At 41.3% G+C, this 25,677-nt stretch overlaps 2 protein-coding genes across 4 annotated transcripts in view; one reads left to right on the top strand and one right to left on the bottom strand.

The window, feature by feature from the left end:
- Positions 1-3,054: 3,054 nt before the first annotated feature.
- Positions 3,055-9,952, top strand: LOC117536559. Its single transcript, XM_034201484.1, has 3 exons — positions 3,055-3,172; positions 4,863-5,066; positions 9,109-9,952. Exons 1-3 carry the CDS (start codon positions 3,068-3,070, stop codon positions 9,868-9,870), a joined length of 1,071 nt encoding a protein of 356 aa, XP_034057375.1. The 5' UTR covers positions 3,055-3,067; the 3' UTR covers positions 9,871-9,952.
- A 94-nt stretch (positions 9,953-10,046) lies between these two features.
- The window catches only part of hcn5 (hyperpolarization activated cyclic nucleotide-gated potassium channel 5), a 20,702-nt gene continuing 5,071 nt past the window's right edge, over positions 10,047-25,677 (bottom strand). The window contains exons 1-10 of one of the 3 annotated variants that reach the window (XM_034201480.1): positions 25,155-25,575; positions 23,027-23,213; positions 22,302-22,406; positions 21,057-21,194; positions 17,157-17,318; positions 16,361-16,454; positions 16,111-16,238; positions 15,252-15,398; positions 14,097-14,334; positions 10,047-11,360 (exon numbers count right to left, since the gene is read on the bottom strand). In XM_034201480.1, the coding sequence (XP_034057371.1) occupies positions 11,188-11,360; positions 14,097-14,334; positions 15,252-15,398; positions 16,111-16,238; positions 16,361-16,454; positions 17,157-17,318; positions 21,057-21,194; positions 22,302-22,406; positions 23,027-23,213; positions 25,155-25,339 (1,557 nt within the window). In that variant the 5' untranslated portion in view covers positions 25,340-25,575 and the 3' untranslated portion in view covers positions 10,047-11,187. Of the gene's footprint in view, positions 11,361-14,096; positions 14,335-15,251; positions 15,399-16,110; positions 16,239-16,360; positions 16,455-17,156; positions 17,319-21,056; positions 21,195-22,301; positions 22,407-23,026; positions 23,214-25,128; positions 25,576-25,677 lie in introns of those variants that run through there. The other 2 variants (XM_034201482.1, XM_034201483.1) reach the window with 2 other exon arrangements.

Raw genomic sequence — 25,677 nt, 5'->3', positions numbered from 1 at the left:
CGATACGGGATTTGACGGGGAGCCAGTGAAGTTGCTGAAGAACAGGAGTGATGTGGTTAATGGAGGGGGTTCTGGTGATGATGCGGGCGGCAGAGTTCTGAACCAGTTGAAGTCTGTGGATGGATTTGAGAGGGAGACCAAAGAGAAGGGAGTTGCAGTAGTCGATGCGGGAAGTGACCAGGGTGTGAACAACAATGGCGGTGGTCTTAGGGTTAAGGGACGGGCGGAGGCGGTTGATGTTGCGTAGATGGAAATAGGCAGACCGAGTGATATTACTGATGTGAGATTTGAATGAAAGTGCGCCGTCGAGGATGACACCCAGACTCTTAACCTGAGGGGAGGGGGAGACTGAAGAGTTGTCTATAGTAATGGAGAAACTGTCAGGTTTGGTTAGGGTGGATTTTGTGCCAATGAGGAGAACCTCGGTTTTACTGTCGTTAAGTTTGAGAAAGTTAGAGGAAAACCAGGATTTGATGTCTTGTAAGCAGTCAGACAGGGAGGATGGAGGGAGGATGGTGGTTGGTTTGGAGGACAAGTAGAGCTGGGTGTCATCCGCGTAGCAATGAAAGTGGATGTTGTGTTTACGGAAGATATTGCCAAGAGGAAGTAAATAGATGATAAAAAGAAGAGGCCCCAGGACAGAGCCCTGGGGAACACCGGTCGTGACTGGAAGTGGCTGTGATTTGAAGGTTTTGAGTTGGATGAACTGAGTGCGGCCGGAGAGATATGATTTAAACCAGAGGAGGGGTGTGTCAGTGATCCCGATGGAGGTCAGTCTGTCAATGAGGATGCTGTGGGAAATGGTGTCAAAAGCTGCACTAAGATCAAGGAGGATGAGGATAGTTAATAGTCCGGAGTCAGCTGCCATGAGGAGGTCAAAATTATTAATAAATTATACATTTCAAACACAGTATTTTTCCACATATTTAAGTTATATTTATTTGGATTTATGCATTCATGTTGAGAATGTTCCATTGAAAGATGTTATTATTAAAAAGGCATTTACACCATAAAAGATGACTATTGAGATCTATTGTCAGGAATGTTAGTCTTATATGTAAAAAAAAATCAAAAAAAATAGTTAGATATACTGGATATTATTTGATCTATTCCACCACTAGCTTAATCCCAAATAATGTAGAGGTGTGTTGTAGGTGCCTTAAATAACACCTTATTTTATAGTGAGATGTATTTTTATGTTCATATAATAGTGATTTCAATGCCACCCCAAAATGATCACTGGTTCCATCCTGGCCACCCCACTGAAAATGTCCTGGCTCTGCCACTGGTTGTCCGGTGCCTTGCTCAAGGGCACCACGGCAGGGCCCAGGAGGTGAACTGGGACTCTCCAAGTAGCAGTCCACACTCCATATTTAGGTCTGTTTCGGGACTTGAACTGGCGACCCTACGGCTCACAGTGCAAGCCCCTGCTGACTGTGCCACTGCCGGACAAAAGAGCACATCACATGATGAGGAATTGTCTTTTATTGGCTTACTGTTTGGCATCTAGTGAATGAGACTTTTGGCTTACATTTTTCTGTGTATAAATACATATATATATCAGCACTATGCATTCACTTGAGAAAGAAACATTTACTTCCACTACTACGACCACTAGAAATGTACACCTCATATAATACATCCTCCTCTCAAGTTCAGACAGAGCATGTACGTCGAGAAGTCTTATCAGATGAATGGTTGTTCAGGAGAGTGTATAAATATTGGACAAACTGTGAAGGTCAGAACAAACGTGCACACAGAACAACAGAGGTGAGTTGCAATACTTTTGGTCTGGTAAATGGGTTATAAAAGTAGTAAAAAGGATCCGAACATAATCAATTAATAACAAATAATGGCACAAGGATTTTATACTAGTTAACATGAATGAGGGGTTAACTTAATTGTTCTCTCTTTATCTGAACACAGCCATGGCGATGTTTGGAAAGGTTTTGGAGCCAGTGGGCTACATGCAAACTGTGAGGTGAGTTTTCTAAATATTTCATGTTAATATACTAACAATAATGCATTCAAATCTGCTTATCACACTGTATAATAATAGTTATCAGAACTCAAATATGATTTTTAATTATTTAAACAATAATAAGAACACTTTATAAAGCATTTTGTAACTTAAAAGATCAAGTATTATAATACTCAATAAGACTAAATAATACTCAATAACTCACTTCTTTGCAAAGTATTATGTTGCTTTAAAATGTGAGCATTAATAATTCATTGTAAAAATATTTACGTGTGCTTATAACTCAATTTAACACATTCTAAGTATGTTTATAAATATGACTTCTATTGCATATCCATAACAGTTTCTGATTTCATTCTCACATTTTCCAGTTTCAAAAGGCTTTTATTCTCACGTGTGCATAGCTACAGTGTAGTTATGACAATCTTAGGTCACAGGCTCCTCCAACAGTGCAACACAATTAAACAGATAAAATAGTACAGTTAAATAAAATAAAAATATAATAGAAACAGTGCAGAAAAGTCTATATACAGTAATTGGAATATTGATATATATGATATGATATGTTCCTGATGTTGTCAAGGCAAGGCACATTTATTTATATAGCCCCTTTCAACACAGTGCTTTACAAAATGGCATTTAAAAACAGTCATTAAAAAGCAAAGATAATAAAATAAACATTAAAAAAAAAAAACATGAATAAAAGTTACAGTGCAGTTTAAGATATGAATAGTTCAATTAAAAACAGCGGCAAAGAGGTCTTCAGCCTGGATTTAAAAGTAGTCAGAGTTGCAGCGGACCTGCAGGTTTGTGAGAGTTTGTTCCAGATATTTGGAGCATAATAACTGAACGCTGCTTCTCCATGTTTAGTTCTGACTCTGGGGACAGAAAGCAGACCAGTCCCAGAAGACCTGAGAGATCTGGATGGTTCATAATTTAGCAGTAGATCAGAAATGTATGTTGGGCCTAAAACATTCAATGCTTTATAAAAAAATGTCCAGGGTGCTGGTGCAAGGTATCTGCTCCTACCTGGGCGGCAGCGGCTCAGCAGAGGAGAGCGAGGCGGCCAAGAAGAACCTGGACTCCATGGACCAGGAGCTGGGAGCAGGAGGAGCCGGCCTGCTGGACGACCAGGAGGTGCACCGGCTGGAGGACGACCTGGCCGTGGTGTACTACCAGCTGGGCATCGCGGTGAGGAAACACTGCCTGGGTCTCAAACATGAAGGTTCACTTAGTACAGGCATTTTTAGTATACTCTTATTTTGAATAGTATAGTCTAATAAGGGAAGATTAGCATGTGGGCTTCTTATTGTTTTACTGTGAGGAACCTTTTCAACTTTTATTTTGAATGGTAGAAGATTGGAGTGTCTGCCTCTCAGTGTTTTATTGTGAAGGGTAAACTAATATTAGTTTGGTGAGTTAGGGAAGTTTGAAATGTACAAGTGTTTTATTGTCAGGGCAACTTTTATTTTTGAAAGGGTAGTCTTATATGATTGTAGTAAGTCAATAAGGGAGTGTATGTTTCTCAGTGTTTTATTGTGAAGGAAAGTTGTTTTAACTTTTATTTTGATGGGTACATTGATACAGGTGGTGTAATATAGTCGTTGCTATGGAAGATTGGAGAGTGTCTGCCTTGCAATGTTCTATTGTGATGGGAACTTGTGAAAGGTAAACTAATATTAGTTAGGTGAGTTAGGGAAGTTTGAAATGTTGAAAGAGTTGTATTGTTAGGGGAACTTTTATTTTGAAAGGGTACTTTTATATAATTGTAGTAAGCCAATAAAGGAGTGTCTCACAGTGTTTTAATGTGAAGGGATCTTTTTTTACTTGGGTAATTTAATATTGTCACAGCAAGAAAAACAGTGTGTCTGCGTTTTGTTGATGTTGGGAAAATAGTGTTTATTGTGAAAGAAACTTTTTTAGGGTATGTCTTATAAAGCTGTGGGGGCGGTTGGTATGTCTGACTCCCTGTTTCGTATCTGAAAGAGAATTTACTCTAACTGGTTATGCTGCAAACACACCGAAGGGCATGCTGACCTTGAACAGTAATGCCCGTTTAACTGAACTGATGTGACTGTGACTGAACTCATGATGCTAAGCGTATTATGTATGCAGATGTCTGTCACCAGATGTATGATTGAAGCATCTGTTAACTTCCACTAGACAGTATTAATGCGCTTATGATTTTAATATACTGTTTAATTATTTTAAAATGTAACAAATGATACAAATCTCTTGAATGCATTTTGCTTAGAAAAATAAAACACCTTTCTGGATCAGTCAGTGTTTAGTGGTAATGTATTTGTGTAAAGCCTCATTTTTCAGTTACAGGACACAAGATTAGATTTAGGGTGAAATGACATAACTCAGACTAGGAAAAGGAAAATAATTACAACGGTAAGTCAAACCTATTAGCGACAAGAGAAAAATTATATTTGAGCCGTGCATTTATGGTGACGGGTAAGCCTAACATGTGAAATGTATGTCTGAACAGGGGAGCAAAAAGGCATAAAGCAATCTATAAGAGACACACAATTACTGCAAAGAGTCCAAAAATGACTATTCAAGAGATACTGTACAAAACGACCATAAAGAAACAAAACGTAAAATAGATGCCACTAAAAGAGATACAAAAACACCACAAAGTTACACAAAACTATGTCTAAAAGTGACAACACATCACAAAACAACTGCTTAGAGACACAAGGGTCCTCAAGTTGACTACAAAGAAACACACAACTAAAAGACTTCTAATATTATGTCCATCCTTGAAGGCTGTTTGCAAATTGCAGGCATTTCATTTTTATGTTATTTTTGCTAACCAGGACTAAAGAGGGCTCACACTCTCCTTTGAATCTGTCCCCCCCGCCTCTTGTTTCAGGTGAGGGCCCAGGCACAGTTCACTAAGAAGGAGACGGAGGTTTTCCTGCAGTACGTGCAGGACTACCGGCTGGAGAGGCAGCTGATGGCGCTCTACAACCGTCTGATGGGGGTCTCAGCGCTGACCGACCAGCCCACCCTGCTGGAGGAGCTCATCCTGAACCGCAAGCCCAAACGCTGGGAGCTCAGGGAGTTCTGCGTGAAGGTCGGTGGAGGTGCACACAGTGTGTGTGTGTGGGTGTGTGTGTTGTTCACCTCATTTCCCTGCAGGGGGTCATTAAATGTTCATTCCCTCCCATTATACAAGTCATTGCACAAGGGCACGTACTCCTGCTTAACTAAAGCCGCAAGAAGCCTGAGGTCACACACACACACACACACACACACACACACACACACACACACACACACACACACACACACACACACACACACACACACACACACACACACACACACACACACACACACACACACACACACACACACACACACACACACACACACACACACACACGTACACACACGTACACACACACAGCTTTTGAAGCATAAGCTCACCTGTCATCAATACATTCTTAATTACATGCAATCCAAGAATCAAGCCATTTCCAACCACATGTTGTAAAACATAATCACAGAGGACAGGTTTCAAAAGGAAAATAAAAAGCATGGAGAAACACAGCTGTGCAGGATTACATATTCAATTTCCTGACCGAATACAATGAATTTGACCAAAAAAAACATGGAGGTCCTGTGGGACCTCCAAGCATGCTGCATCTATCTTCTTGGTATGAAAATACATATTTAATTCAGCAGAGCAGTGACCTTCTGTTGTCTTTCACCCCAGCTGAGTTGGCAAATTCCCTTTTGCCTTCACTGCTGGTACCGAAAGGAGATGGATTTGTTCAGCTGCTCGGGCTTTAAACCATTTAAAAGCAGGAATCTTAAAGCCTGACAATTGTATTCTGGTTGAAGCAACATTAGTATAATTCCACTCCTTTAAGTGCACACATATCCCTTTTTGCATGGGATCAAATAGAGCTTTATGTTCTACTTTATTTCTTATGACCCCCCCTAAACCAGACCAAATGCCGTGGTGTCCATCTGTCCAATCGCCCTTGGGCAGGACTCACATAATGATCATCCAACATGCAAATAAATGAACCTTAATAAACACTGCAGCAGTCACAGGCTCACTCGTTATGTAAAAACCTTTGACCTATGTTTGACCGGCATTTATTAAACAAAGTGAAGTGTTAAGTATCTGCAAAGTCGTTCAACACAGATGCTGCTGTCACAGCTGGAGAGACAGACAGTTTGTATCCTAGAAACTCAAGTCCACTTCTTCAGGGGCTTTAGTGTGTTTAGGCTGCCAGCCTCAGTGGATTAGCTTTAATGCTGAAGCAATTCCGTCTTAAATGAGTGCTGAACGAGTGATTTGTGTAGTGCTCCTTGCAGGGATTTGTTTCCATAAATGCACTGAGTGAGTACGAGAAAAGCTCAGTGCTTTCATGAAGGGGAAATCATTTCACAGTTTGTCATTTACTGTGCTCATAGTCAAACAAATAAAACAATAAGATACAAGCACTCTAACTTTATTAAAGAGGCCCTGTTATGCTCTTTGGGGTTTTGCCTTTCCTGTAGTGTGTTATAGGCAGTGTTGGGACAAACGCGCTACAAAGTAACGCGTTACTGCAACGACGTTATTTTTTTTAGTAACTGGTACTCTAACGCTTTACTTTTTAAATTCAGTAACTCAGTTACCGTTACTACATGGTGCGTTACTCCGTCAGTTTTTTTATATAGTCAACAGCCAGGCGAACAGAGATGAGAACTGTACTTGAGTAAATGTACTTAGATACTTCCTGTGTCACATGCGGAGACGCGCTGTGGGCGTGTTTGTGTTGTTTACTAACAAGACTATCATGGCGGTGGCGGAGCTCAAGTCTAGTTTCTCCACCTGGAGATATTCTCACTATTTCACTTTTGTCGAGCACAAAGAAAAGAACGTTTTAGTTAAATGTAAGTTGTGTCTTGGCGGGTCAAATATCCTATCTACTGCCCAAACCAGTCATTCAAATCTCTTAAAACATCTGCAAAAACAACATGCTGGGACGAAGCTAGTAGCTAAGACCACAGAGACTCAGCCGACGCCACTCCACCTCCACCTAAGCAACAGCGGCTGGATTTTAACCAAGGGACTGCTAGCCAGGGAAAAGTCGATAAAGCCATTGCACGGTATGTTGTAGAACACATGCAGGCTATTGCTACAGTGGAGTCACCCGCTTTCAGGGAGCTAGTTAGCATGATAGCATGTCCGGGCGGCACACGGCATATGGGACGGAAAGCTTTTTCCAACTACCTGGAGAAAGAATATACAAAAATGGAAAGCCAGCTAATATCGATGCAATCCAGATTGCATATAATGCATGTCAAGTTGATCAACAGATTGTATTATTCTCCAATGCAATAACAGTACTGAAATGAAGGCTATAAGGGCATTAATGGGAGCCCTTTTTCTAAGTAACTAAAACGTTACTTTTCACAGTAACGCATTACTTTTTTGTGTAGGTAGTCAGTAAAGTAACTAAGTTACTTTTGAAATGAAGTAACTATTAATGGTAACTAGTTACTGGTTTTCAGTAACTAGCACAACACTGGTTATAGGTTTAGTGCATGTTAATGGTCTGCAAAGGCTTTAATCCCAAAGTTCTCTCCAGAGGGAGTTTCTCTCCCACACACTCCCCCCCCCTGCTGAAACACCTCCATTGGACTCCTTTGTTTACTTCTGAAACATGGTTACATTATGTAACATGTGTAACACTCGCATTCCTATTGGCCTGGGCAGCGGTTCCCAACCTGTGGGCCGCGACCCGAACGCATTGCAAGTGGGCTGCCAAACCATTTGCAAAACCTTATGATTTGTGTGGAAACATTAAGATTTTTATTTTCCTTTCTCCTCCTTAGCAACGGTCATTACAGTCCTTGACAGCGGTCTGTTCTACTGGATTAAAAACGTGTCACGTGTTCTGAATCGACCAATCAGAACTTGATTTAGCCTCCGTAATGTTTATGGTTAAATGTGGGCCGCGAACATTTTTTTGATTCTTAAACGGGCCCTGAGGTTGGGAACCGCTAGGCTCGGGCTCCAACTCATTGTACGTGATAAGGGGAAAGGGGCGGGACATTTCTAAGCCGTTGACCAATCACAACAGAGCTGGCTGGCTAACCAAAAAGGTGGGCATTTCCCCTTCATAGGCAGTATAAATGACCCCTATGCTTTGCTAAAATAAATTCTAATCAAAGTCACCCTGTAGCTCTTGAGTCCACACTGGAGTAGATGACTTTGTTAAGCAAAGAAACGGCAGCCATGTTTCTCTAACCTTGGTAGAATGTATCATGTATAAACACTTTGCTGGTGATAAGCTTCGGTGTCATGCAGGGACAAGAACACAGGCAATGTCTTATCTTTGTAGACCTCACAAAATCTGCTTACTTTATGATCCAAAATACTAAGTTATCTGCAGTGACAGGCCCTGGATAACCTGGCATGGCTCTTTCTACAAAGAGTTAGTGACATCTGCATGGGCTATTTTTGGGGTTGGGGTGGTCTCACAGGGCCAGGTGTTCACATCAGTTTAAGATAATGAGCCAGAAGAGCCGCAACCAGCCTCTTCTGTAGTAAGGCTAATGATCTGGAAACACTTTTAAGTTCAGTGAAGTCGACAGAAATCCCATGTGGCTTGGTGTGCTGCTGAAGACAAAACGCTGCAATAAACAACAACAACATTAAAGCTGTGCCAGGCGTGAATTTGATCATAACCAACCCCATTAAGACTAACTATATGATGCAAATGATTAATTAGTCAAAATGATGTGCTGGTGTTGAGCCGAGTCATTTCTCCGCTGTCAGAAAAACAACCCTGGAAAAACTCAAACAAGCTGGGTCAGTTAAAATAAACAGAAATAATGTTTTTTCAGGCATTTGAAATGAGCAAACAAGACTTATAGTTCCTGGCAATCCTTAGTTATAGGATTAATGTATTACTGAGTATTTAGAGCATTTGTTTAAAATCACTTCTGTGGTCAAACAGAAGAAGCTCCATCTTTAATTGACTCAACATTGAACAGCATCCATGTCACAAAACAACCCATCTGGTGCTCCCTGCAGGGTTGAACACACTCTTAGCTAGTTTTGCCCACTATTGGAAAGCTCATACTTTCCCTCCCTTTCCTCTGAACAGATAAACTTTGTGCTGGGCACCGGGCTGCTGTGCCTCTTCACCCAGGCGTCTCTGACAGGCCGGGACCAGGCTCTGCTGATGAAGACCTGGTCCGACCGCATGGGGGCGCTCTACAGGAAGATGAAGAACTCAGGAAGCCGCTGCTTAGGCTACTTCCTGGAGCAGGCGGAGGTGGACATCCGGCACCAGCTCCAGGAGGCCGTGCAGAGCCGAGCCCCCCCCGAGGAGGCGGCGGGGAGCATCCTGAAGACCCTGGAGAAGAACTACGAATGGCTGCGCTGGGCGGTGATGCTGCACCCTGCAGTGGGACCCATGGAGGAGGAGAAGGAGGAGGGGGAAGAGGAGGTAACTCAGCAAGAAGAGAAGGAAGAGAAGGAAGAAAAGGAGGAAGTTGTGCAGCAGTCAAACAACTTCATTTCCGTGGCGTCTGACCCTCCCGTTCCCCATGTGGTGGTGTGCTTCCGGGACACGCCCACTTCGCTGGATAAGAGCAGGATCCACCAGCTCATCGTGGATCTGGAGTGGAAGATCCCCAACCCGCCGCCCGAGGTGTACGCCGCCATCGAGGAGGACCCGGGCAGGGCGCGGTGCTACCTGGCCGCCCGCATGCTGAAGAAGCTGCAGGACGGGCTGGGGGAGGGCGTGTCCGTTCACGTGGTGCCCGGCAGGATGGAGATGAAGTGCAACTTCCCCCCCGCCTCCTACTACCTCTACGAGTACAACCACCGGCTGGCCTCGGGCACCGTGTGCGTGTTTGGATGAAAGAGTACGAGAAACAAAGGGAAGGGGAAACGACCTGCTGTTCTCTCACAGATGTTTCATAATCATATTACAGAATCGGCTTTATTTGTGTTGCTCTCACAGTGGCATTAACATGTCTTGTGTAATGTTACTTCCAAATAAATGTCATTTACAGTAAGAGACACACACACATGAGATATAAGAGGTTTCTTTTTATATTTCGTTAAAGCAAAATTCTAGTTTGCTACAACTTGGGTCCAATCGAAGGCCTCCTTAAGCACTTTGTTTCAGAATGGAATAACACATATTGGATGGATTGCATTAAGATTTGTACAAACATTTATGGTCCAGACAATAATTCCCTATCGATTTCAGTGAGCACATCCTCAGAGAACAGCTAGCATTCAAAGTTATTGCTGAAATATGGAAACTTCTCCAAACAGGGTAGAAACACAAGAAGTCCAACAATCAGACAGGTGGGAATGTTTCATGTCAGCACTTTCAATACAAAATCTTATCCCAAAAATGATACATTTATGCTTAGAACTCTAACATCCTGGAATCATGTTCTTACTGGGTCACTGATAGGACACTTTTCTACCATGATCAATACCAGAAATTCATCACAATCTACTTGCAGTGTTTTTTATTGAAATCTGGAATAACATCCTGTCTCGCCCCATCATATACATCCCTAGAAGTGATGACCGCACGTTTTGATAGATTTTATGGCTATTTGAAGATACAACTAAAGGTGAGTGCACCTAAATGCTGGTGATATGGAGGAAACTATGCTATACACTGCGACTAATGTTTGAACAGTTGGTTAATACTTTTACAGTTTTCCTTTGGTTAAATAAGTTTAGCTTACATCAAGGATTCGTCGTTTGACTGCTCGTGTGTTTCTTGCCCAATCTTTCGTTTGTTTTGATGGAAATGATGGCCCGAACGTCATAAATAAAGCCCAGGTTGTAAAAAAACACAATTTCTCTTTAAGGTTTACCAAATCTTTCTGGTTAAGTCACTAAGGTATGCATTGACTTCCCAAACATCAACGCTAAAATGCAACAAGGAAGCAAAAATAAATATTTTGACCCGTTTTTACGGTTGAGGTCTTTAGTTTATTGCTTATAACTGATAGATCGGAAGAGTTACCAGTTAGAATAAAATGCTCTAAAACTATCCATCTCATCAGCAAATAAATGTCCAACTCATGTCCACACGAGGAATCAGCCTCAGTCATATCGTCCATTTACAATCGCACAAAATGTCCCGGAAATGTCTGCATCTCCTCTCATTTTCAGTAAGAGAAAGATGCCTGAGTACAGCTTCTTGCTCTCACACAGGCTCACCCTCTGAGTTGAGCTGAACCAGTTGCTCTATATCCTTGCTGATGTCCGGGAAGCACAGCAGCACCTCCTTGAAGTCGTCACAGGACAGAGAGAAGCACTGGCAGTCGGTCAGAGCCTTCACCGTGGCCCGATGCTTTCCTTTAGTCAGCACGCACGTCTCTGTTGGAAACACGAACGCTTGGTTAATGAGCGAGTAAACACTAATGACGGGATGAGGTCTGACAATTAATCCTAAATTAAATAACCGGACTTAGCCGAGTTGTTTTGGGAAGCCTGCTTAGCTTTAACCGCTGCAGAGGGTTTCTGCCAAAATCAGATTAGGACCTGCTCCCACTTAAAGCTGGAGAATTAAGTAAATCCCCCAAATTGAAAGGGATGGATTTAACCATTTTGGTTTGAAAATACTCCTTGCTCACCTGGGCAAATAAACTTGCAAATGTGTTCATTATTTTTTGTGTAAAAAAAGGTAACCGATGAAAATGGATTGAAAAATGACCCTTATTTGGCCGTAGAAAAAAAATCAGAAAATAAATGTCATGTGAACTAATTAACATATTACATTTCCATATGGCCGTGGCGTAAGCTTTATTTCTTCCCGATACACACACACACACACACACACACACACACCACACACACACACCACACACACACACACACACACACACACACACACACACACACACACACACACACACACACAACACACACACACACACACACACACCACACACACACACACACACACACACACACACACACACACACACCACACACACACACACACACACACACACACACAACACACACACACACCACACACACACACACACACACACCACACACACACACACACACACACAACACACACACACACACACACCACACACACACACACACACACACACACACACACACACACACACACACACACTACCTCTGTTATCTACACATGCAGATAGTTCTGGTTTTGTTCATCCAGGTTTTGAATGATCAGCCTCAGCACGTAAGAAAAGTGACAGCAGCGTCATCTTTCCTGGAAACATCATGCATGTTACTGTAGATAATCCACAGAACAAGCTGTCAGCTGTTTTCACACAAACTCTTTCTGAAGGCGAAAGCATTTCCAGTGGAAACTGCTCAGCTCTGAGGATTATCTAGAATAAGAGTGACATATTTTTAAATGGAGTTTGGCATAATTTCCTTAAGAGCGCCGCACACAATGCTCTCCAATCCATTACCACTGCAATATAAAACCTTTGTCGACAACTCTTTGACAAGATTCGACAAAAAGGATTTAGATCAGGCATTACTGATAATATTTGAGCTTTGAATGGAGGCAAAAATATTCCTAACAGAAATCTGACAGCAAGTTTTGTAGACTGTAAAGACGCTATTTCTGGAAAGAGAGGTTGCTGAATATTACTTTTGAATACAAAATGCTTTAAAGGTCCCATGTCTTCACCATTTCTACAGTGGCCGTCGGCGAGACAGCGAGACACAGCGAAACCCAGCCCGAAACACACACACACCCGCAGCCTGGCTGGGAGTTTGTGTGTGTGCCCAGGCTGAGTTCCGCGGTGTCTCGCCGACCCCACACCAGTGAGCCAGCTCACAGTGTCCCGCTCCTCGCAGCAGCGAGCCTCGCAACGTCCCGCCGAGTGTGTGAGTGTGAGGAAGTCCGCAGATTGGTCCAAACGTAACTATACCCAAATACGTCGCTGTACCCAGGAAGAAAAAGAGAAATCTCCAACGAGGCGTTCTGGGGCAGCAGGGTGTACTTTGAGGGTTTGTGACTCTGCAGACCGTTTACATGCATATAAAGCTACATAACACACAAGGGGACGGGTAATAACCAGAAAAGCATGACATGGGACCTTTAAGGATCACACATGACATTACATTCACCTCCAGGGTATTTGGGGAAGGCAGAAAAAGAGAGATATCTGGAGACGAGACAAAAAACTGCTTCTAAATGCTTATGAATTTCTGAGGATTGGTCCTTTCAATGTAAATTGCCACAGCTCAATACTTTACTGATCTCTAAACACATAATGGTAAAAAGAGACTATAAATAGAGCTGAGATAGTATTGAAAGCGTCAATGAGTCAACATTTTCATGTTTCCTCAAATTCATACTTTAACCTCCAGTATATGAGGACAGTATTGCTGCTTAACAAAACCGTTTGAAATGACACAATCTAAGATGAAAACAAACTGGCGTGTAGCACTTTTTATAATTTCCATGTATTCATTATGTAATATGTAACATCTTTGTTGTGTACTAATTGTACTTTGGCTTGAGGTGGTACAGATGAACCAGATTCTGGGTGCATTTGGGTTGTTGGTATTTTCTAGAGCAATAAACATCTATCCAGCCTTTTTGGGTTTAAAACGTTCGAGAAAGGGTTTTCAGAATAGAATAGAATATATATCTTTATTGTCATCATACAAAGTACAACGACATTTCTTTGGCAACTCTCACGGCAGTCAAAAATAGACACAAATAAATAAGAGTGGTAAAAGTGAGGTAGTAGCGATGACAGTGCAACCAGATACAATTAGATGTGAATGTGCATATTTACACTTACAGTCTACAAACGTTAAATGTACAACACTGTATAAATGTAGTGTATTTCTAACTGAGTGTTCATAAAGGGTTATAGTAACCAAAGGATGCAAGTAAGATAGCCACAAATATTTCTAAATAGTATTGGTTACAGTTTTTCAACACGATCTGGAATAAAATGTTCTCTAAAATTAACCATTTGCAAAACTCCCTTATGTTATTTCCTGTCCTACTTCAAATACCTTCACTATTGCTGTCTGGGTAAAATCACTTCTGAAATGCCTGATGATATTCCAGATATTTAAATCAGAGTGAATGCAACTCACCTCCAAAGAAGTCTCCGTCACACAGCTCCCGGTCGTAGGAGTCGGTCTCCATGAGGACTTGTCCGTGGTCGATGAAGAACATGCGATCCCCGGGGACGTCCTCTCGGACGATGGAGTCTCCCTCCAGGAAAACCTCGTACTCCAGTTTCAGCAGCACCGAGTTGATGAAGTTCTCTTCTCTGTTCTGAAACATCGGCACCTTTCTTAGCAGCCGGCTGCACATCACCATCATGATTTGCTGAAATAAATCACAATCAGAATTGAGTTAATTGTGTTAGGGAATAATCTCCTTAGGTATTCAACCTTCGACCCAGTTCATCGTTTTCTCTCTTTACTGTCTCTTTTCCCGTGGCATAGTTACGGCCTTGGGTATTGCTGCCATCTCTCTTAAGGAGGAGCAGCTTGGGCGCATTGTTGTTGCCAGTCTGTGACAGAGCACAAGCCGCCATGAGGTAGTTTACTGTTCAGGGACGAAGGTTCCCTGGCACACGTTCTTTTCTATGGACGAGAGCTCTAGTTAGATTCAGGGTCCATAATTGTTTAGTCTCACTGATGAAGAACGTTGATTATTACACTCCGAACTAGTTAAAACCTCGAGCTGCAGAAAGAGTTCTTCAGAATTGGTTTGGCAACCGCTGTGTCAACTCGTGACACACCACCTGTCTTGTCAATTCTCCGGCCGTAACTCCAAATAAACCGTCAGTGTTAGCCACCAAAGCTCCAGCTCTCCTCGTGTCTCTCTGAGTCCTGACTCTCCATTGCTTCAGAAGTTTCCCCCACAAATTGCAAAGAAGGTTTTAACCAACAAGAAATGGGCTTTGGTGTACATGGTTGCATACTAGGGCTGCACAAGTAATCTATATGTAATCCAAATCGCTATATTGACTGATGCAATATTCAAATCGCAGTAAGCGAAATATATATGAAAATATTTGAATATGCAAAAATGAGCATTCCCTCTAATATCTTGTCATATCGCAATTGCAATCAAAATAATCACAAACTGTTTTTTGTGCAATGCTGCACTGTGTTTATGTGCATACATATAATGGTATACATCAATGGTGCTGCTACATTGTTAGAAATATAGGATGATTTTGAAAAGTCTAGATAAAAACACCCAAATGAACAGCTTTAGGTCCCGAGCAGCCGTACCTCTTTGAGTGCCGAGGACACGGTGTGCATGACGTCCTTCTCCTGGAACCACTTCCCTCCGTAGCGCGCCTGGTAATAGTTGTTGATGCGCAGCTGCAGCTCTGGAGGAAGCTTCATGAAGGACATGTAGTGCTCCAAGCGGCTCATCTGCGGGGAGACAGTGTTATGATCTACATCTCCATCACATGATACACACAGCTTTAAAGAGCTAAGATAAGACAAGCTGCAGATTTAATCCTGCATGAAATGGTGTTACAGACGGTAGCAAAAGCTGCTACTATATTCATGAGAAAACACAGTGCAAATGAAGACATAAGCTATACAGAAGTGGTATTATGTAATCGAGTACATTCACTTAGTTGCTGTACCAACGTTTTTTGTTTTGATAAATATGTATGTATACATGTGCAATATCATTATTATTAATGATTAATAATGTTCTATAATAACGTGCAATTACGTATCTGCCACTACGCTTTTTTTTTGCACTACAAAATACTGTTAATATTTACATGAATGATGCGACCGCCTATGTTTCCTGTAGATATTTCATTACTCACTGTTAGTGTTCAGTGTTATTATTGTGCTGCTGTGTTTATTGTATTCTTGTAACTCTGGCACAACAATTTCCTTCGGGATAAATAAAGTCTTATCTTATCTCTCTTATCTTATGCTGTGAAATAAGTGATAAAATATAGATATCATTTTAAAATGAAACAAAAACATTCAACAAGAAAAATAAATGTCTGTTCTTAAATGGTTTTAAAGAATATGCTAAAACAAAACTTTGCATGACTTATTTCTGTTTCACTTGAGTACCTTGAATACTACCTCCTAGAGTCTAGACGTATCTCCTCACCTTGTTCTTGTACTCTTTGGCCGCCGGGTCGGTGTTTGCGATCATGGTCGTAGCGTTGGCCACGAGGACGGTGTACATCAGACACCCGGACACCATGCTGACCATCACGATCCACATCTCCACGTAATCTGGAGAACAAGACACCGCCGCCCCGCTTTTACTCTGAAACCGTGGGTATTTATATCTGAGGGACGATGTGATACCTGCGCTTTTTTTAGCAGTGGTTAAAGAAAAAATCAATGAGTCTCACTTGTTGGAGCATCCATGGAGCCATAAGAGAGGGCGATCATCTGCGAGAGAGCCCGGAAAACTCCCCAGGAGTATTTCACACTCACTGAGGCATTCTGGGAATAAAATGTTCATAATTAATGAGGCCTTTTGTAGCTGTAGAGCTAATCAAGAACATCTTCACAGGAATGTAAAACACAGCATGGCTTAAATGCCCTACAATACTTTTATAATTAGTTTGATCGCTAAAATAGTTGATGACTCATTTCCAACAATTCAAGACACTTTTTTAGATAAATTACTTAAATACAAGTACTAATATCACAGTGTGAAAGTGCGTATTATGATAGTATCAAAAGTCAAAGATGAAATGTTCTCGTAAAACACTTTCTTAGTCAGTTTTTAAATATAAAATATAATGTTTCGCATGAATATAAGTGCTGAAATAATGTGTATTGTGCTCATTTGAACTCCTTTAAATACTGTTGGGTAGTGTAACCTACAGCAATGCATCATAGTCTATAAGATTATGTGTATGTTTTCAGATGGGCAAGCATGCACTTTCCAGCTGTTTTAAAATCATTAGTTTAGCATGAGACGTGGGAGAATGTTCTCAATACATAAAGAAACATTCAAAATGAACACATCTAGAGGGATGGGTGGTTTTCAGTGAACAGGAAGAGCATAACAAAGTTGTAATCTGAAAAGTAACTTAAGCTGTTTGATAAACGCAGTGGAGTAAAAACGATGTAGTTACATTCCATCACAGGCAACTCAAATAATCTATTTATGGAAGATTTTTGTGAATGTAGTTTTACCATCAGGTTTTCTTTGCGGACCCAGCAGTCGGTGGGAAACTCCTCCAGCATGGGGACAAAGTACTGGATGCAGCCGTTCCAGTGACACAGCAGGAAAATCATCATGAACAGAGACAAGACGCGGAAGAAGAGGCGGACCACCTCCAGGTTTGCATTAGACACCTTTCAGAAAGAGACGACAGGAAACAAGAGGCTTTAAGGAATTTCGTTCACAGCATGCTGGGTTTAGTATTGATTTCTGCTTGTGAGTTCAAGGCAGAATGCGCCCCTTGATACACCTTCTGTAGCAGGAACTACTTTGCCAGGTGTTGATATTTCTATCTGTGTGTCTGTGGACACATTTTGACACAATAACAGAAAGAATGCTGCAAAACCTGCAGGCATGTAGTTGAGAGCTAAATGAAGGTTGAGATCGAAGATGGTTTTGGCTCCAGCAAGAGTGCTAGAATTAAAGGGTTAAAAACTGCAGAAACCCCCCCCCCCCTTCTGAACGCCAGTGGCTCAATTTGTGCTTGCGGCTTGCGTGATCCCATCACAAGATGACCTTGAGCGTTATCCTCGGGACGGGTGGCGCAGTGGTCTGTGCGTTTGATCATCAGATCAAGGGGGCGTTGGGGAACTCCAGTTCGAAACCCGCGCCACTGCGTCAGGCCGTTGTGTCCTTGGGCAAGACACTTCACCTGAATTTGCTCCTGTGGGTATTGTCCACAGTAGATGACCATTACATGTATGATCTGTATGTGTAATGTGTATTTGTAAAGCGCTTTGAGAGTCTTTGATAAAGCGCTATAATAAATATAAGGATTATTATTATTATTATCCTTCAATAAACATGTCAATCTTTGACAGATAAATGGACCTTTACCAAGGTCATCCATTACATCACATAACTGTATATCTGACCCTTTAACACCAAGCAGCTTACAAACACTTCAATGCTGTAGACATGCCATCAAGAGCAGTCTGGGGTTAAGTGTCTTGCTCAAGGACATCTGGACATGTTGACTGCAGGATTGAACCACTGACCCTCTGTTTGGTGGATCAGAACATTTCTCCCTGAACCAAAGCCACGCCAGCCGTACTTTGGTCAAAGGGAACGTTTGTGTTTAATCCTAACAACCAAACAGATCTATTGCATCCAACAACATCAACAACAACATTTCACATGCAGGATGATTAAAGTCATACCTCTTAATTATCCTGCATGTGAAATAAATGTGACCCTGTACATATATATCATTATTATTATAAATACATACCTTCCATTATTATTTATTACATTATAGATTTTATTTTTATACCCCTGGAAATAATTACTGCTTTATTCCTTATTCCTTATTCCTTGTCTTATGTTGTGATGTTTTTTGTTTTGATGGCACCTTTTGAAAGGGAGAAGCATTTATTTCTCTCATTGTACATGTATAATGACATTAAACGATTCTATTCTACATGCAAACAAAGCTCTGCATTAACCCCTCCAATGTAACATCTTTAATGGCGTGAACCTTTCGAATTTGTTGAGATTTGTACATGTTCCAGCAGCCTTATCAACAAGGCTGCAGGCGCACAATCAAGGCTTTATGCAAGGTTGAGAAAAGCCCAACATCTGGAAGTTGAAGGAATAAATCTTAAAAACAACGGGACATCTTTATCCAGGAAATTCAAATGTGCCAGTTTGAGGTTGTAATAAACTGCATGAACGCCTGTGAAAGGTTTGTGCTGCATCTTTACCCCTAACAACATCACAACCTTGAAATTGAACAGAAAAAATGAAGTAGAACATCAATACAGAAACAAGGACGCGGACTGTGATGGCTGGACCATGTTATTTGAAATGATAAATGAAATGACAGACTGCTCAAGGCCAAAGAATACCTGGAGACCAAAAATGAGCTGGCACAAAGTGTGATGAACGAGCGAGAGCGAGATTAACTTAACTTGGGTCAACAAGCAGCGAGTTCACTGCGGCCTTATGGCCTATAGGGGAAAAGAGGATTAGGTGAGTAAACAGATGTATCCATGTGAATTTAATAACACAGGAAACATACACCAGAAACCTATTCCTGTGCAGATTATAGCCACTGTAAACCTACAGCTGTCATTTAACATCCCTCAGAAACAGCTCCATCATTCATTCCAACGGGGTCTAAACTCGGCAAAGAAATGGGTTTCTAAGTCAAGAAATATTATTACATTATTATTACATGTTAGACGCTTTTATCCAAAGCGACTTACATACTCAATACTGTGGACAATCCCCACAGGAGCAATGTGGGGTGAAGTGTCTCAGGGACACAACGACATGCTGACTGCAGTGGGGTTTGAACCTGTGCTCCCCTGATCCCAAAACATACGCACAACCCACTGCGCCACACACCTCCTAATTTTAAGAAATATATATAATATAAATACCCACTATGGTAGTTTTAACATTCCTTTTTTCAACTAACTAAATATTTCAAAAACATACTCTAAAGTCCATTATGACATTGTTATCAAAATTCAGTATAAAATTGGGCTTTTCCTTTTTTTTTTTAAATAGATCTACCGTACCGTTCCATTATTTGCAAGAAAAATGATTGAAGCAGAATTCCTCTTTGTATTGGACTACAGGGGGGTATTTATGGGCAGGGGGGTCTTTCTCTCAAACCTTTAGATGCAGGATATGACACCGCCTGTATATTTAGCAGTGGAGATAGATGTGGGACACACCGGGCTTTTTGCTTTTTCAGTGAGGAGGGATCAGGATTTGTTTTCCTTCATTTCTAAAGCCTTTTTTACAAAAGCTCCCCCTCCAACTCTCAGTTTCGCTCTTAAAATGTTGTAGCTATTCTCACAGACATGGCTCACCCTGCAGGGGCCAAACGTTCTCACAGAGTTAGAAACATTTGCTATGCGTTGCCGCACATTCTTGTAATATGGTTCAACAACATTTAGATGTACCTTATTTAAGAGGCACCATTATGTTCAAGTGTGGATTTTTGTATTTAGTGTCTCCCCTGTGACATGCCTCCATGCTTTAATGTTCAAAAAGCTCTTTATTGTTCTCATACTGCCTGAGCTGCAGCACCTCTTTTCACCCTCTGTCTGAAACCAGAGCCCAGTCTGCTCTGATTGGTTAGCTGGCCGGCTCTGTTGTGATTGGTCAACCGCTAAGAGATGTCCCGCCACTTAGCCTATCATGTACAATGTGTTGGAGCGCTAGCCAATAGAAGCGCGAGTGTGACATAGTGATGTAAACAAAGAAGTCCAATGGAGGGTTAAAGGGCAAGGGGGGAGACCTAAATAACACACTGCACGAAAGGGAAAACAAAACGCTAAAAAGCATAATGAGACAAATTCATGGTTTAATTTGTATCTTATAAACTGCCGATGCTTTTTTGTATTCATTGCTTTTAATTGATATGGTCATGTATTCTTTTGTATTGCTGTTTGATTGTATCTGCATTTATTGTCTGTACATCTGCATCTTCAAAAGGAGTGTGGTTTCCAAGGTTTCCAAGGTTATATAGGATACAATGAAATAAAATAAAGGTACACAGTGGCGTGGGGTTCCTCACAAATTACATACATTATGCAACACCAGGATTTGTTCCAAGATATATCGAGTTTCATCATAAGATTACCACAGACATGATTCAATTTAGTTTAAGGTTTCCTACCCCTTTCATTTTGAGTCCAGTGGGACTGCAATTACGTGTTTGCAGCTCTGTTCATTGATTATGCATTGTTAAAAACCGATCTTGTCAGCTGCTGTTTTACAAATGACATTGTAAGTAAGCGTTCAAAGTCAGATTTGTTACCGGACGCCGCGTCTGGGAAGGCATCTGCAGGTCGGAGAAAGGTCGATTGAATTTCTAAGGGGGAGCTTTGAAGACTTTGTCCGGCGTTTGAACTTACTTTCTCCACCTCGTTGAAGAACCGGACCAGACGGGACACCCGAGCCAGGCGGATCAGACTGAGGATCCGCACGAACATCAGGATCCGCATCATTTTGTTCGTCTTCGAAGGGTTGTCTTCGTTGTAGTACTGTAAGTCCTGGGATCAAAGAAATACAGACAGTAAATGAAGAGTGGTGTTTTTGTTGTTTACTTAATTGTATTTCTGTTATCACTTTAAATATCGTTACAAATAAATATATAAATAAAACATTGTATACTTTTTCTATCGTTCATATCGTTAAAAATCCTTACCGTTTATTCTATCTATGAAATGTATATATATTTATATGTATGTCTTTTGCACTTCTGGTTAGATGCCTTTTGTTGCCTCAGTGTATGTACGGCAATGGCAATCTAATTACCATTGACTTACTACTAAGGGCTTCACAATATATATTTTCTTAACATCAAAATGTCAAAAAGCACGATAAACACATGACGAAATACTGCACGTATGGATTTTTTGAGTTAGTTAAAGAAGAGTATGAGTTGAATACGGCACATTTAAATGTAACTATCAATCTTCATTTTGGTGCCTTTTGTGTTTACTTCAATGTTCAAAACAAGAAAGAAGAAATGTTCTTATACAACATGCTATTTGTTGTATTTACTGAAAGCACCAGAAAGGCAAATACATATCCCAAGTGCATGAGATACATACATTGAGGAAAATAACACAAACACACCCCTTGCTGAGAGCGTTAGATAAACGTTCCCTTAAAGCATTCATTCTGATTATTCCATCATGGAAACAGATTTAAGTCATTTTAATCATTTCAAATGTAAAACAACTAATAATTACACAAAGTAATCTGACATTCACACTTTTCACAATGTCAGTTGAAGCAGAAAATAGCGTGTGTTGCATTATTTGTCAGTTCACAAAACAATTACGCACATAGTTTTAGTTTGTGTGTTCATGGCTTATAATTAGAAAGTTATGTAACGCCGCAATACATTGTTTGAACACACAGTAAACACTAAAGAAAACTGAATATATTATACAAATAACATGATTAAGAAGGTATTTAATAGAGCTGCACATTGAGGAAGATATGTGAAGTTCAGTAACGCAGTTGTAAGTATCGTATAAAAAGGAGTAATGGAAGTCCAACCGTGTACAACTCATGTCAAACTAAGTGCTTCATGGTTTTGACAAACACTGCTGGCTGTTTTCTGCTCCCATAATCTGTTTCATTATTACCGCAAACAGCAGGATGTAGCCGATCGGGAAAGCGGCGATCACGTCCGGTATGAACCATGTCCTCAGGTAGCTGAGTCGGATCCGCTTGATGTCCAGAATAGCTTCCTGTGAAGAGAACAGAGCAGCAGGTTCAGCAGATGGATGAAGATGCTGCGAGGCTCGTGACACGGTCAGATGTATAATTGAACACTTCAACTGAACCAACATGATGGGAGTTTGTCTACAAATTAGAGCAGACAGTGGTGAGATAATCAGTGAGCTCAAAGACAACTCACTTCAGAGGGTAGTTGGACTGTCACTGATGCTCACACATGAATATTTCAGGCAGAGCGGCTTGAGAATAAATCTGGCAAAAGCAGATGCTTGTGCAGAGTAAAGACCTCGCTCCAAAAACAACACAGATGTGCCATTTGTGATTGGCGAGATAGAGGTCAAAAAGTATGAGGAGATGAACACAAACAGGATATAGTCTGCATAATACTTAATTTGAAATGTTATACTTCTCATTTATCCAGAACATCATAATCCCTGTTATAAAATCAAACAGCAGGTGCCAATTTCGCCCATGTCCAGGCGCATAGGGGGGGCGGGGGGATGTTGGTTAATCTAGCCCTTCGTGTATTGAGTGGATTACAGATGGGGCAGAGATGGATTGTATGTGCTCGTCTGCACGGAGATTACACTCTTCCAGATTGTGTCTGAATACAGAGTACAGCCACTCTCACCTCGCCGTCCTCTGCTATGATGCCCATTCGGAAATTCAGAGCCACGTCGATCAGGAAGAGTGTGTCTGAAAACACGTTAAATCCTTCCCATGCCAAGCCGCTGGTTCCATCCACGAAGGCTATCTCCATGGGAATGCCAATCAGGTTGAGGAACGTGATGGCCATCATGCCCATGATGTAGTAACTCCTGCAGGAAAAGATCACACACAGAAACATATGTGTGTGAGCCTCAGATCTCGTAGTGGAAAGTCTCAGTTCATTTGCCAGGAGAACTCATTAGAGAGCATGCTGGGTAATGCAAGCTGATTTATGCACACTAAGTACTGATACTGTAACTGCGTCTCAGCCAGGGTTCGATGGCCAGGCTCAAATGACTCTGCTCTCTGATCCCAAACGTTTCCCTCTGTTTTCAGTCCAATTGATCACCTTACAAACCAATAACAATAATTCAAAACCAGATCCATAAAAAGGTTTTTCCTTTTTATTATGACGCCTGGATTCTTCCTAAAAAACACTTAAAGAACTACAATCGACCATTTATCAATTATTCATTTTTCCTATCGGTTACTTGTTCTGTCTTTCTCTCTGCATTTTTAACTAATTGTATTTTTCTGTTGCAAAAATCATTATCAATGATGTGTTTATTTAATGATTTATGCTTCTTAGTAATCCCACATGCAAGCAGGGAACCAAAATAAGTGGCTTGTAGATTAGCCTCACTCTCAAATGAAAGAAATACACAATGGTAATATATTTAGTGGCTGGTAACATTTTAATATTGAATACAAATGCAATGCAATCCAACAAAGAGCCTGAACCTGATGTGTCAGAGAGTTTATAGCTATGGCTTATTTATCATAAAACCCCAATACACTACGATTATAGAAACACAATGAAATACACATACTTAGTAATTTACACGAACTGTTAAAAATGGGAACAGTGCTGATTTGCTTTGAGCCACGACTGACCTTTGGTGAGAAGGATTGTTTATCTGAAAGTCATTTGATTTCAGTTGGTAATGTGTTTCACAGTTGACAGCTCTCCATGGAGAAAAGTTCAAATGTGATGCATTACAGTTGCCACTAACCATTAATCATATTCCTATCACTGACGCTGTTACTCATTTGTTTGGGGATATATTTAGATCGAGGGCTAGAACATTCGTACACACTCATTTGAGAAAATGAGTGAAGCTCTGAAAGCTAAGCAGTCTTTTTTTAGTGCCTGATTGAATAAAGATGTGAGACGTTTGATGGTAACAGTGAGCTCATGCTGTGATCAAATATGAAAACGATGGAGAAATCATTGAGTGCAAAATGAATGGGCTGCTTAGTGCAACAAAGTGCCTGATTGGTTTCAAACAATAAGTCGTTACGGTTTTGAATTGTTCTAAAAATGATTATTTATTCATTATTATTATTTTATACTTTATATATTTGAGCTTTTCCATATTATACTGTTCCTAACAACTGAAATAATTGACCTCCACTTATTCCATATCTTGATTTTCAAATATTCCAGTAAGCGCTGCGTTCTAATGGAAAACACTCAAAGAAATCTTTTTTTTTTTAGATTAAAAATGTAATTCTCCGGTGATTTGCTACATGTCCTAACTGGTGAATACATGACTGAATCATCTGCATAGAGCTCGCGGCCGGCCTCTGGGCAAGGTGGTCATTAATTAGAAGACTAAATAGCATCGCGCTGTTCATTTAACCTTGAGGAATAACCTTTACATTGTTTTATCTTTGTCAACATTCACACACTGCTCTGATTATTTTCTTGACGCTTCATTTTATTCTACAAAAAGAGCAGGAAAATAGAAAAACTCTCAAGGTGATGTCATCAAATTGCTTGTTTTTTGCTATATAACACTCAAAAAACTGCAGTGGGACCAATAATGTTATTAAAGATATTAAAATGATTGCAGATTATGTGTCTTCCACTCTATTCATTAATCAGCGAACCCTTTCAGAAAAAACCAAGAGTAGACTTCTCAAATCTCTGATGCAGAATCAAGCAATGAATCACCTGCAGGACAACTGATGGAGAAATTATGGGGCTACAGAGCGGAGGTGGAGTTTTAGCCCCGGACTGACCTGGATCTATCAGGAATATGAAATACCTCATGAGGCTGAACGGATGGATCACAAAGACTCCGCTCTGCAGCTGGCGCATGCACTCCTTCTCCACGGCCATCTCGCTGCCGTACACGTACAGCGACTGCCGGTTCAGCTGCGGCAGGAGCAGGGCTCTCCACCCACAGGTGGCGGTGGTGCATCTCGCCATGGGACCTTTTACTTTCTCCATGACCCAGCTCTGGTGCCGTCCGATCAGCCGAACGCGCAGGCCATCCTCCTCCCTCCGCTACTGTGATGCTGATCCTGATGCTGCGGCTGCTGCTGCGGCGGCTGCTGCTTTTCAGGAGCGTCTGTGAGTGCTGACCTCCCCTCTTGGTCGCAAGGTAATTTTTCCTCAAGGCTCCCAACCTCCGGGCTTATTGAAGCTTTGTGGAGCGATGCGAGTGGATACCCACCTCTCTGCTCGGTCCCTCCTTCTCTCCGTCCCTCCCTCCCTCTCCGTCTCCCTCTCCATCTCTCTCTCCCTCGCTCTCCGTCTCGCTCTCCCTATTTCAGCCCCCACCTCAC

The sequence above is a fragment of the Gymnodraco acuticeps genome, unplaced genomic scaffold, assembly GCF_902827175.1.
Source record: "Gymnodraco acuticeps unplaced genomic scaffold, fGymAcu1.1, whole genome shotgun sequence".
Lineage (NCBI taxonomy): Eukaryota > Metazoa > Chordata > Actinopteri > Perciformes > Bathydraconidae > Gymnodraco > Gymnodraco acuticeps.
Note: the sequence above shows the minus strand (reverse complement) of the source record. Positions and strands in the feature narration are given on the sequence as shown.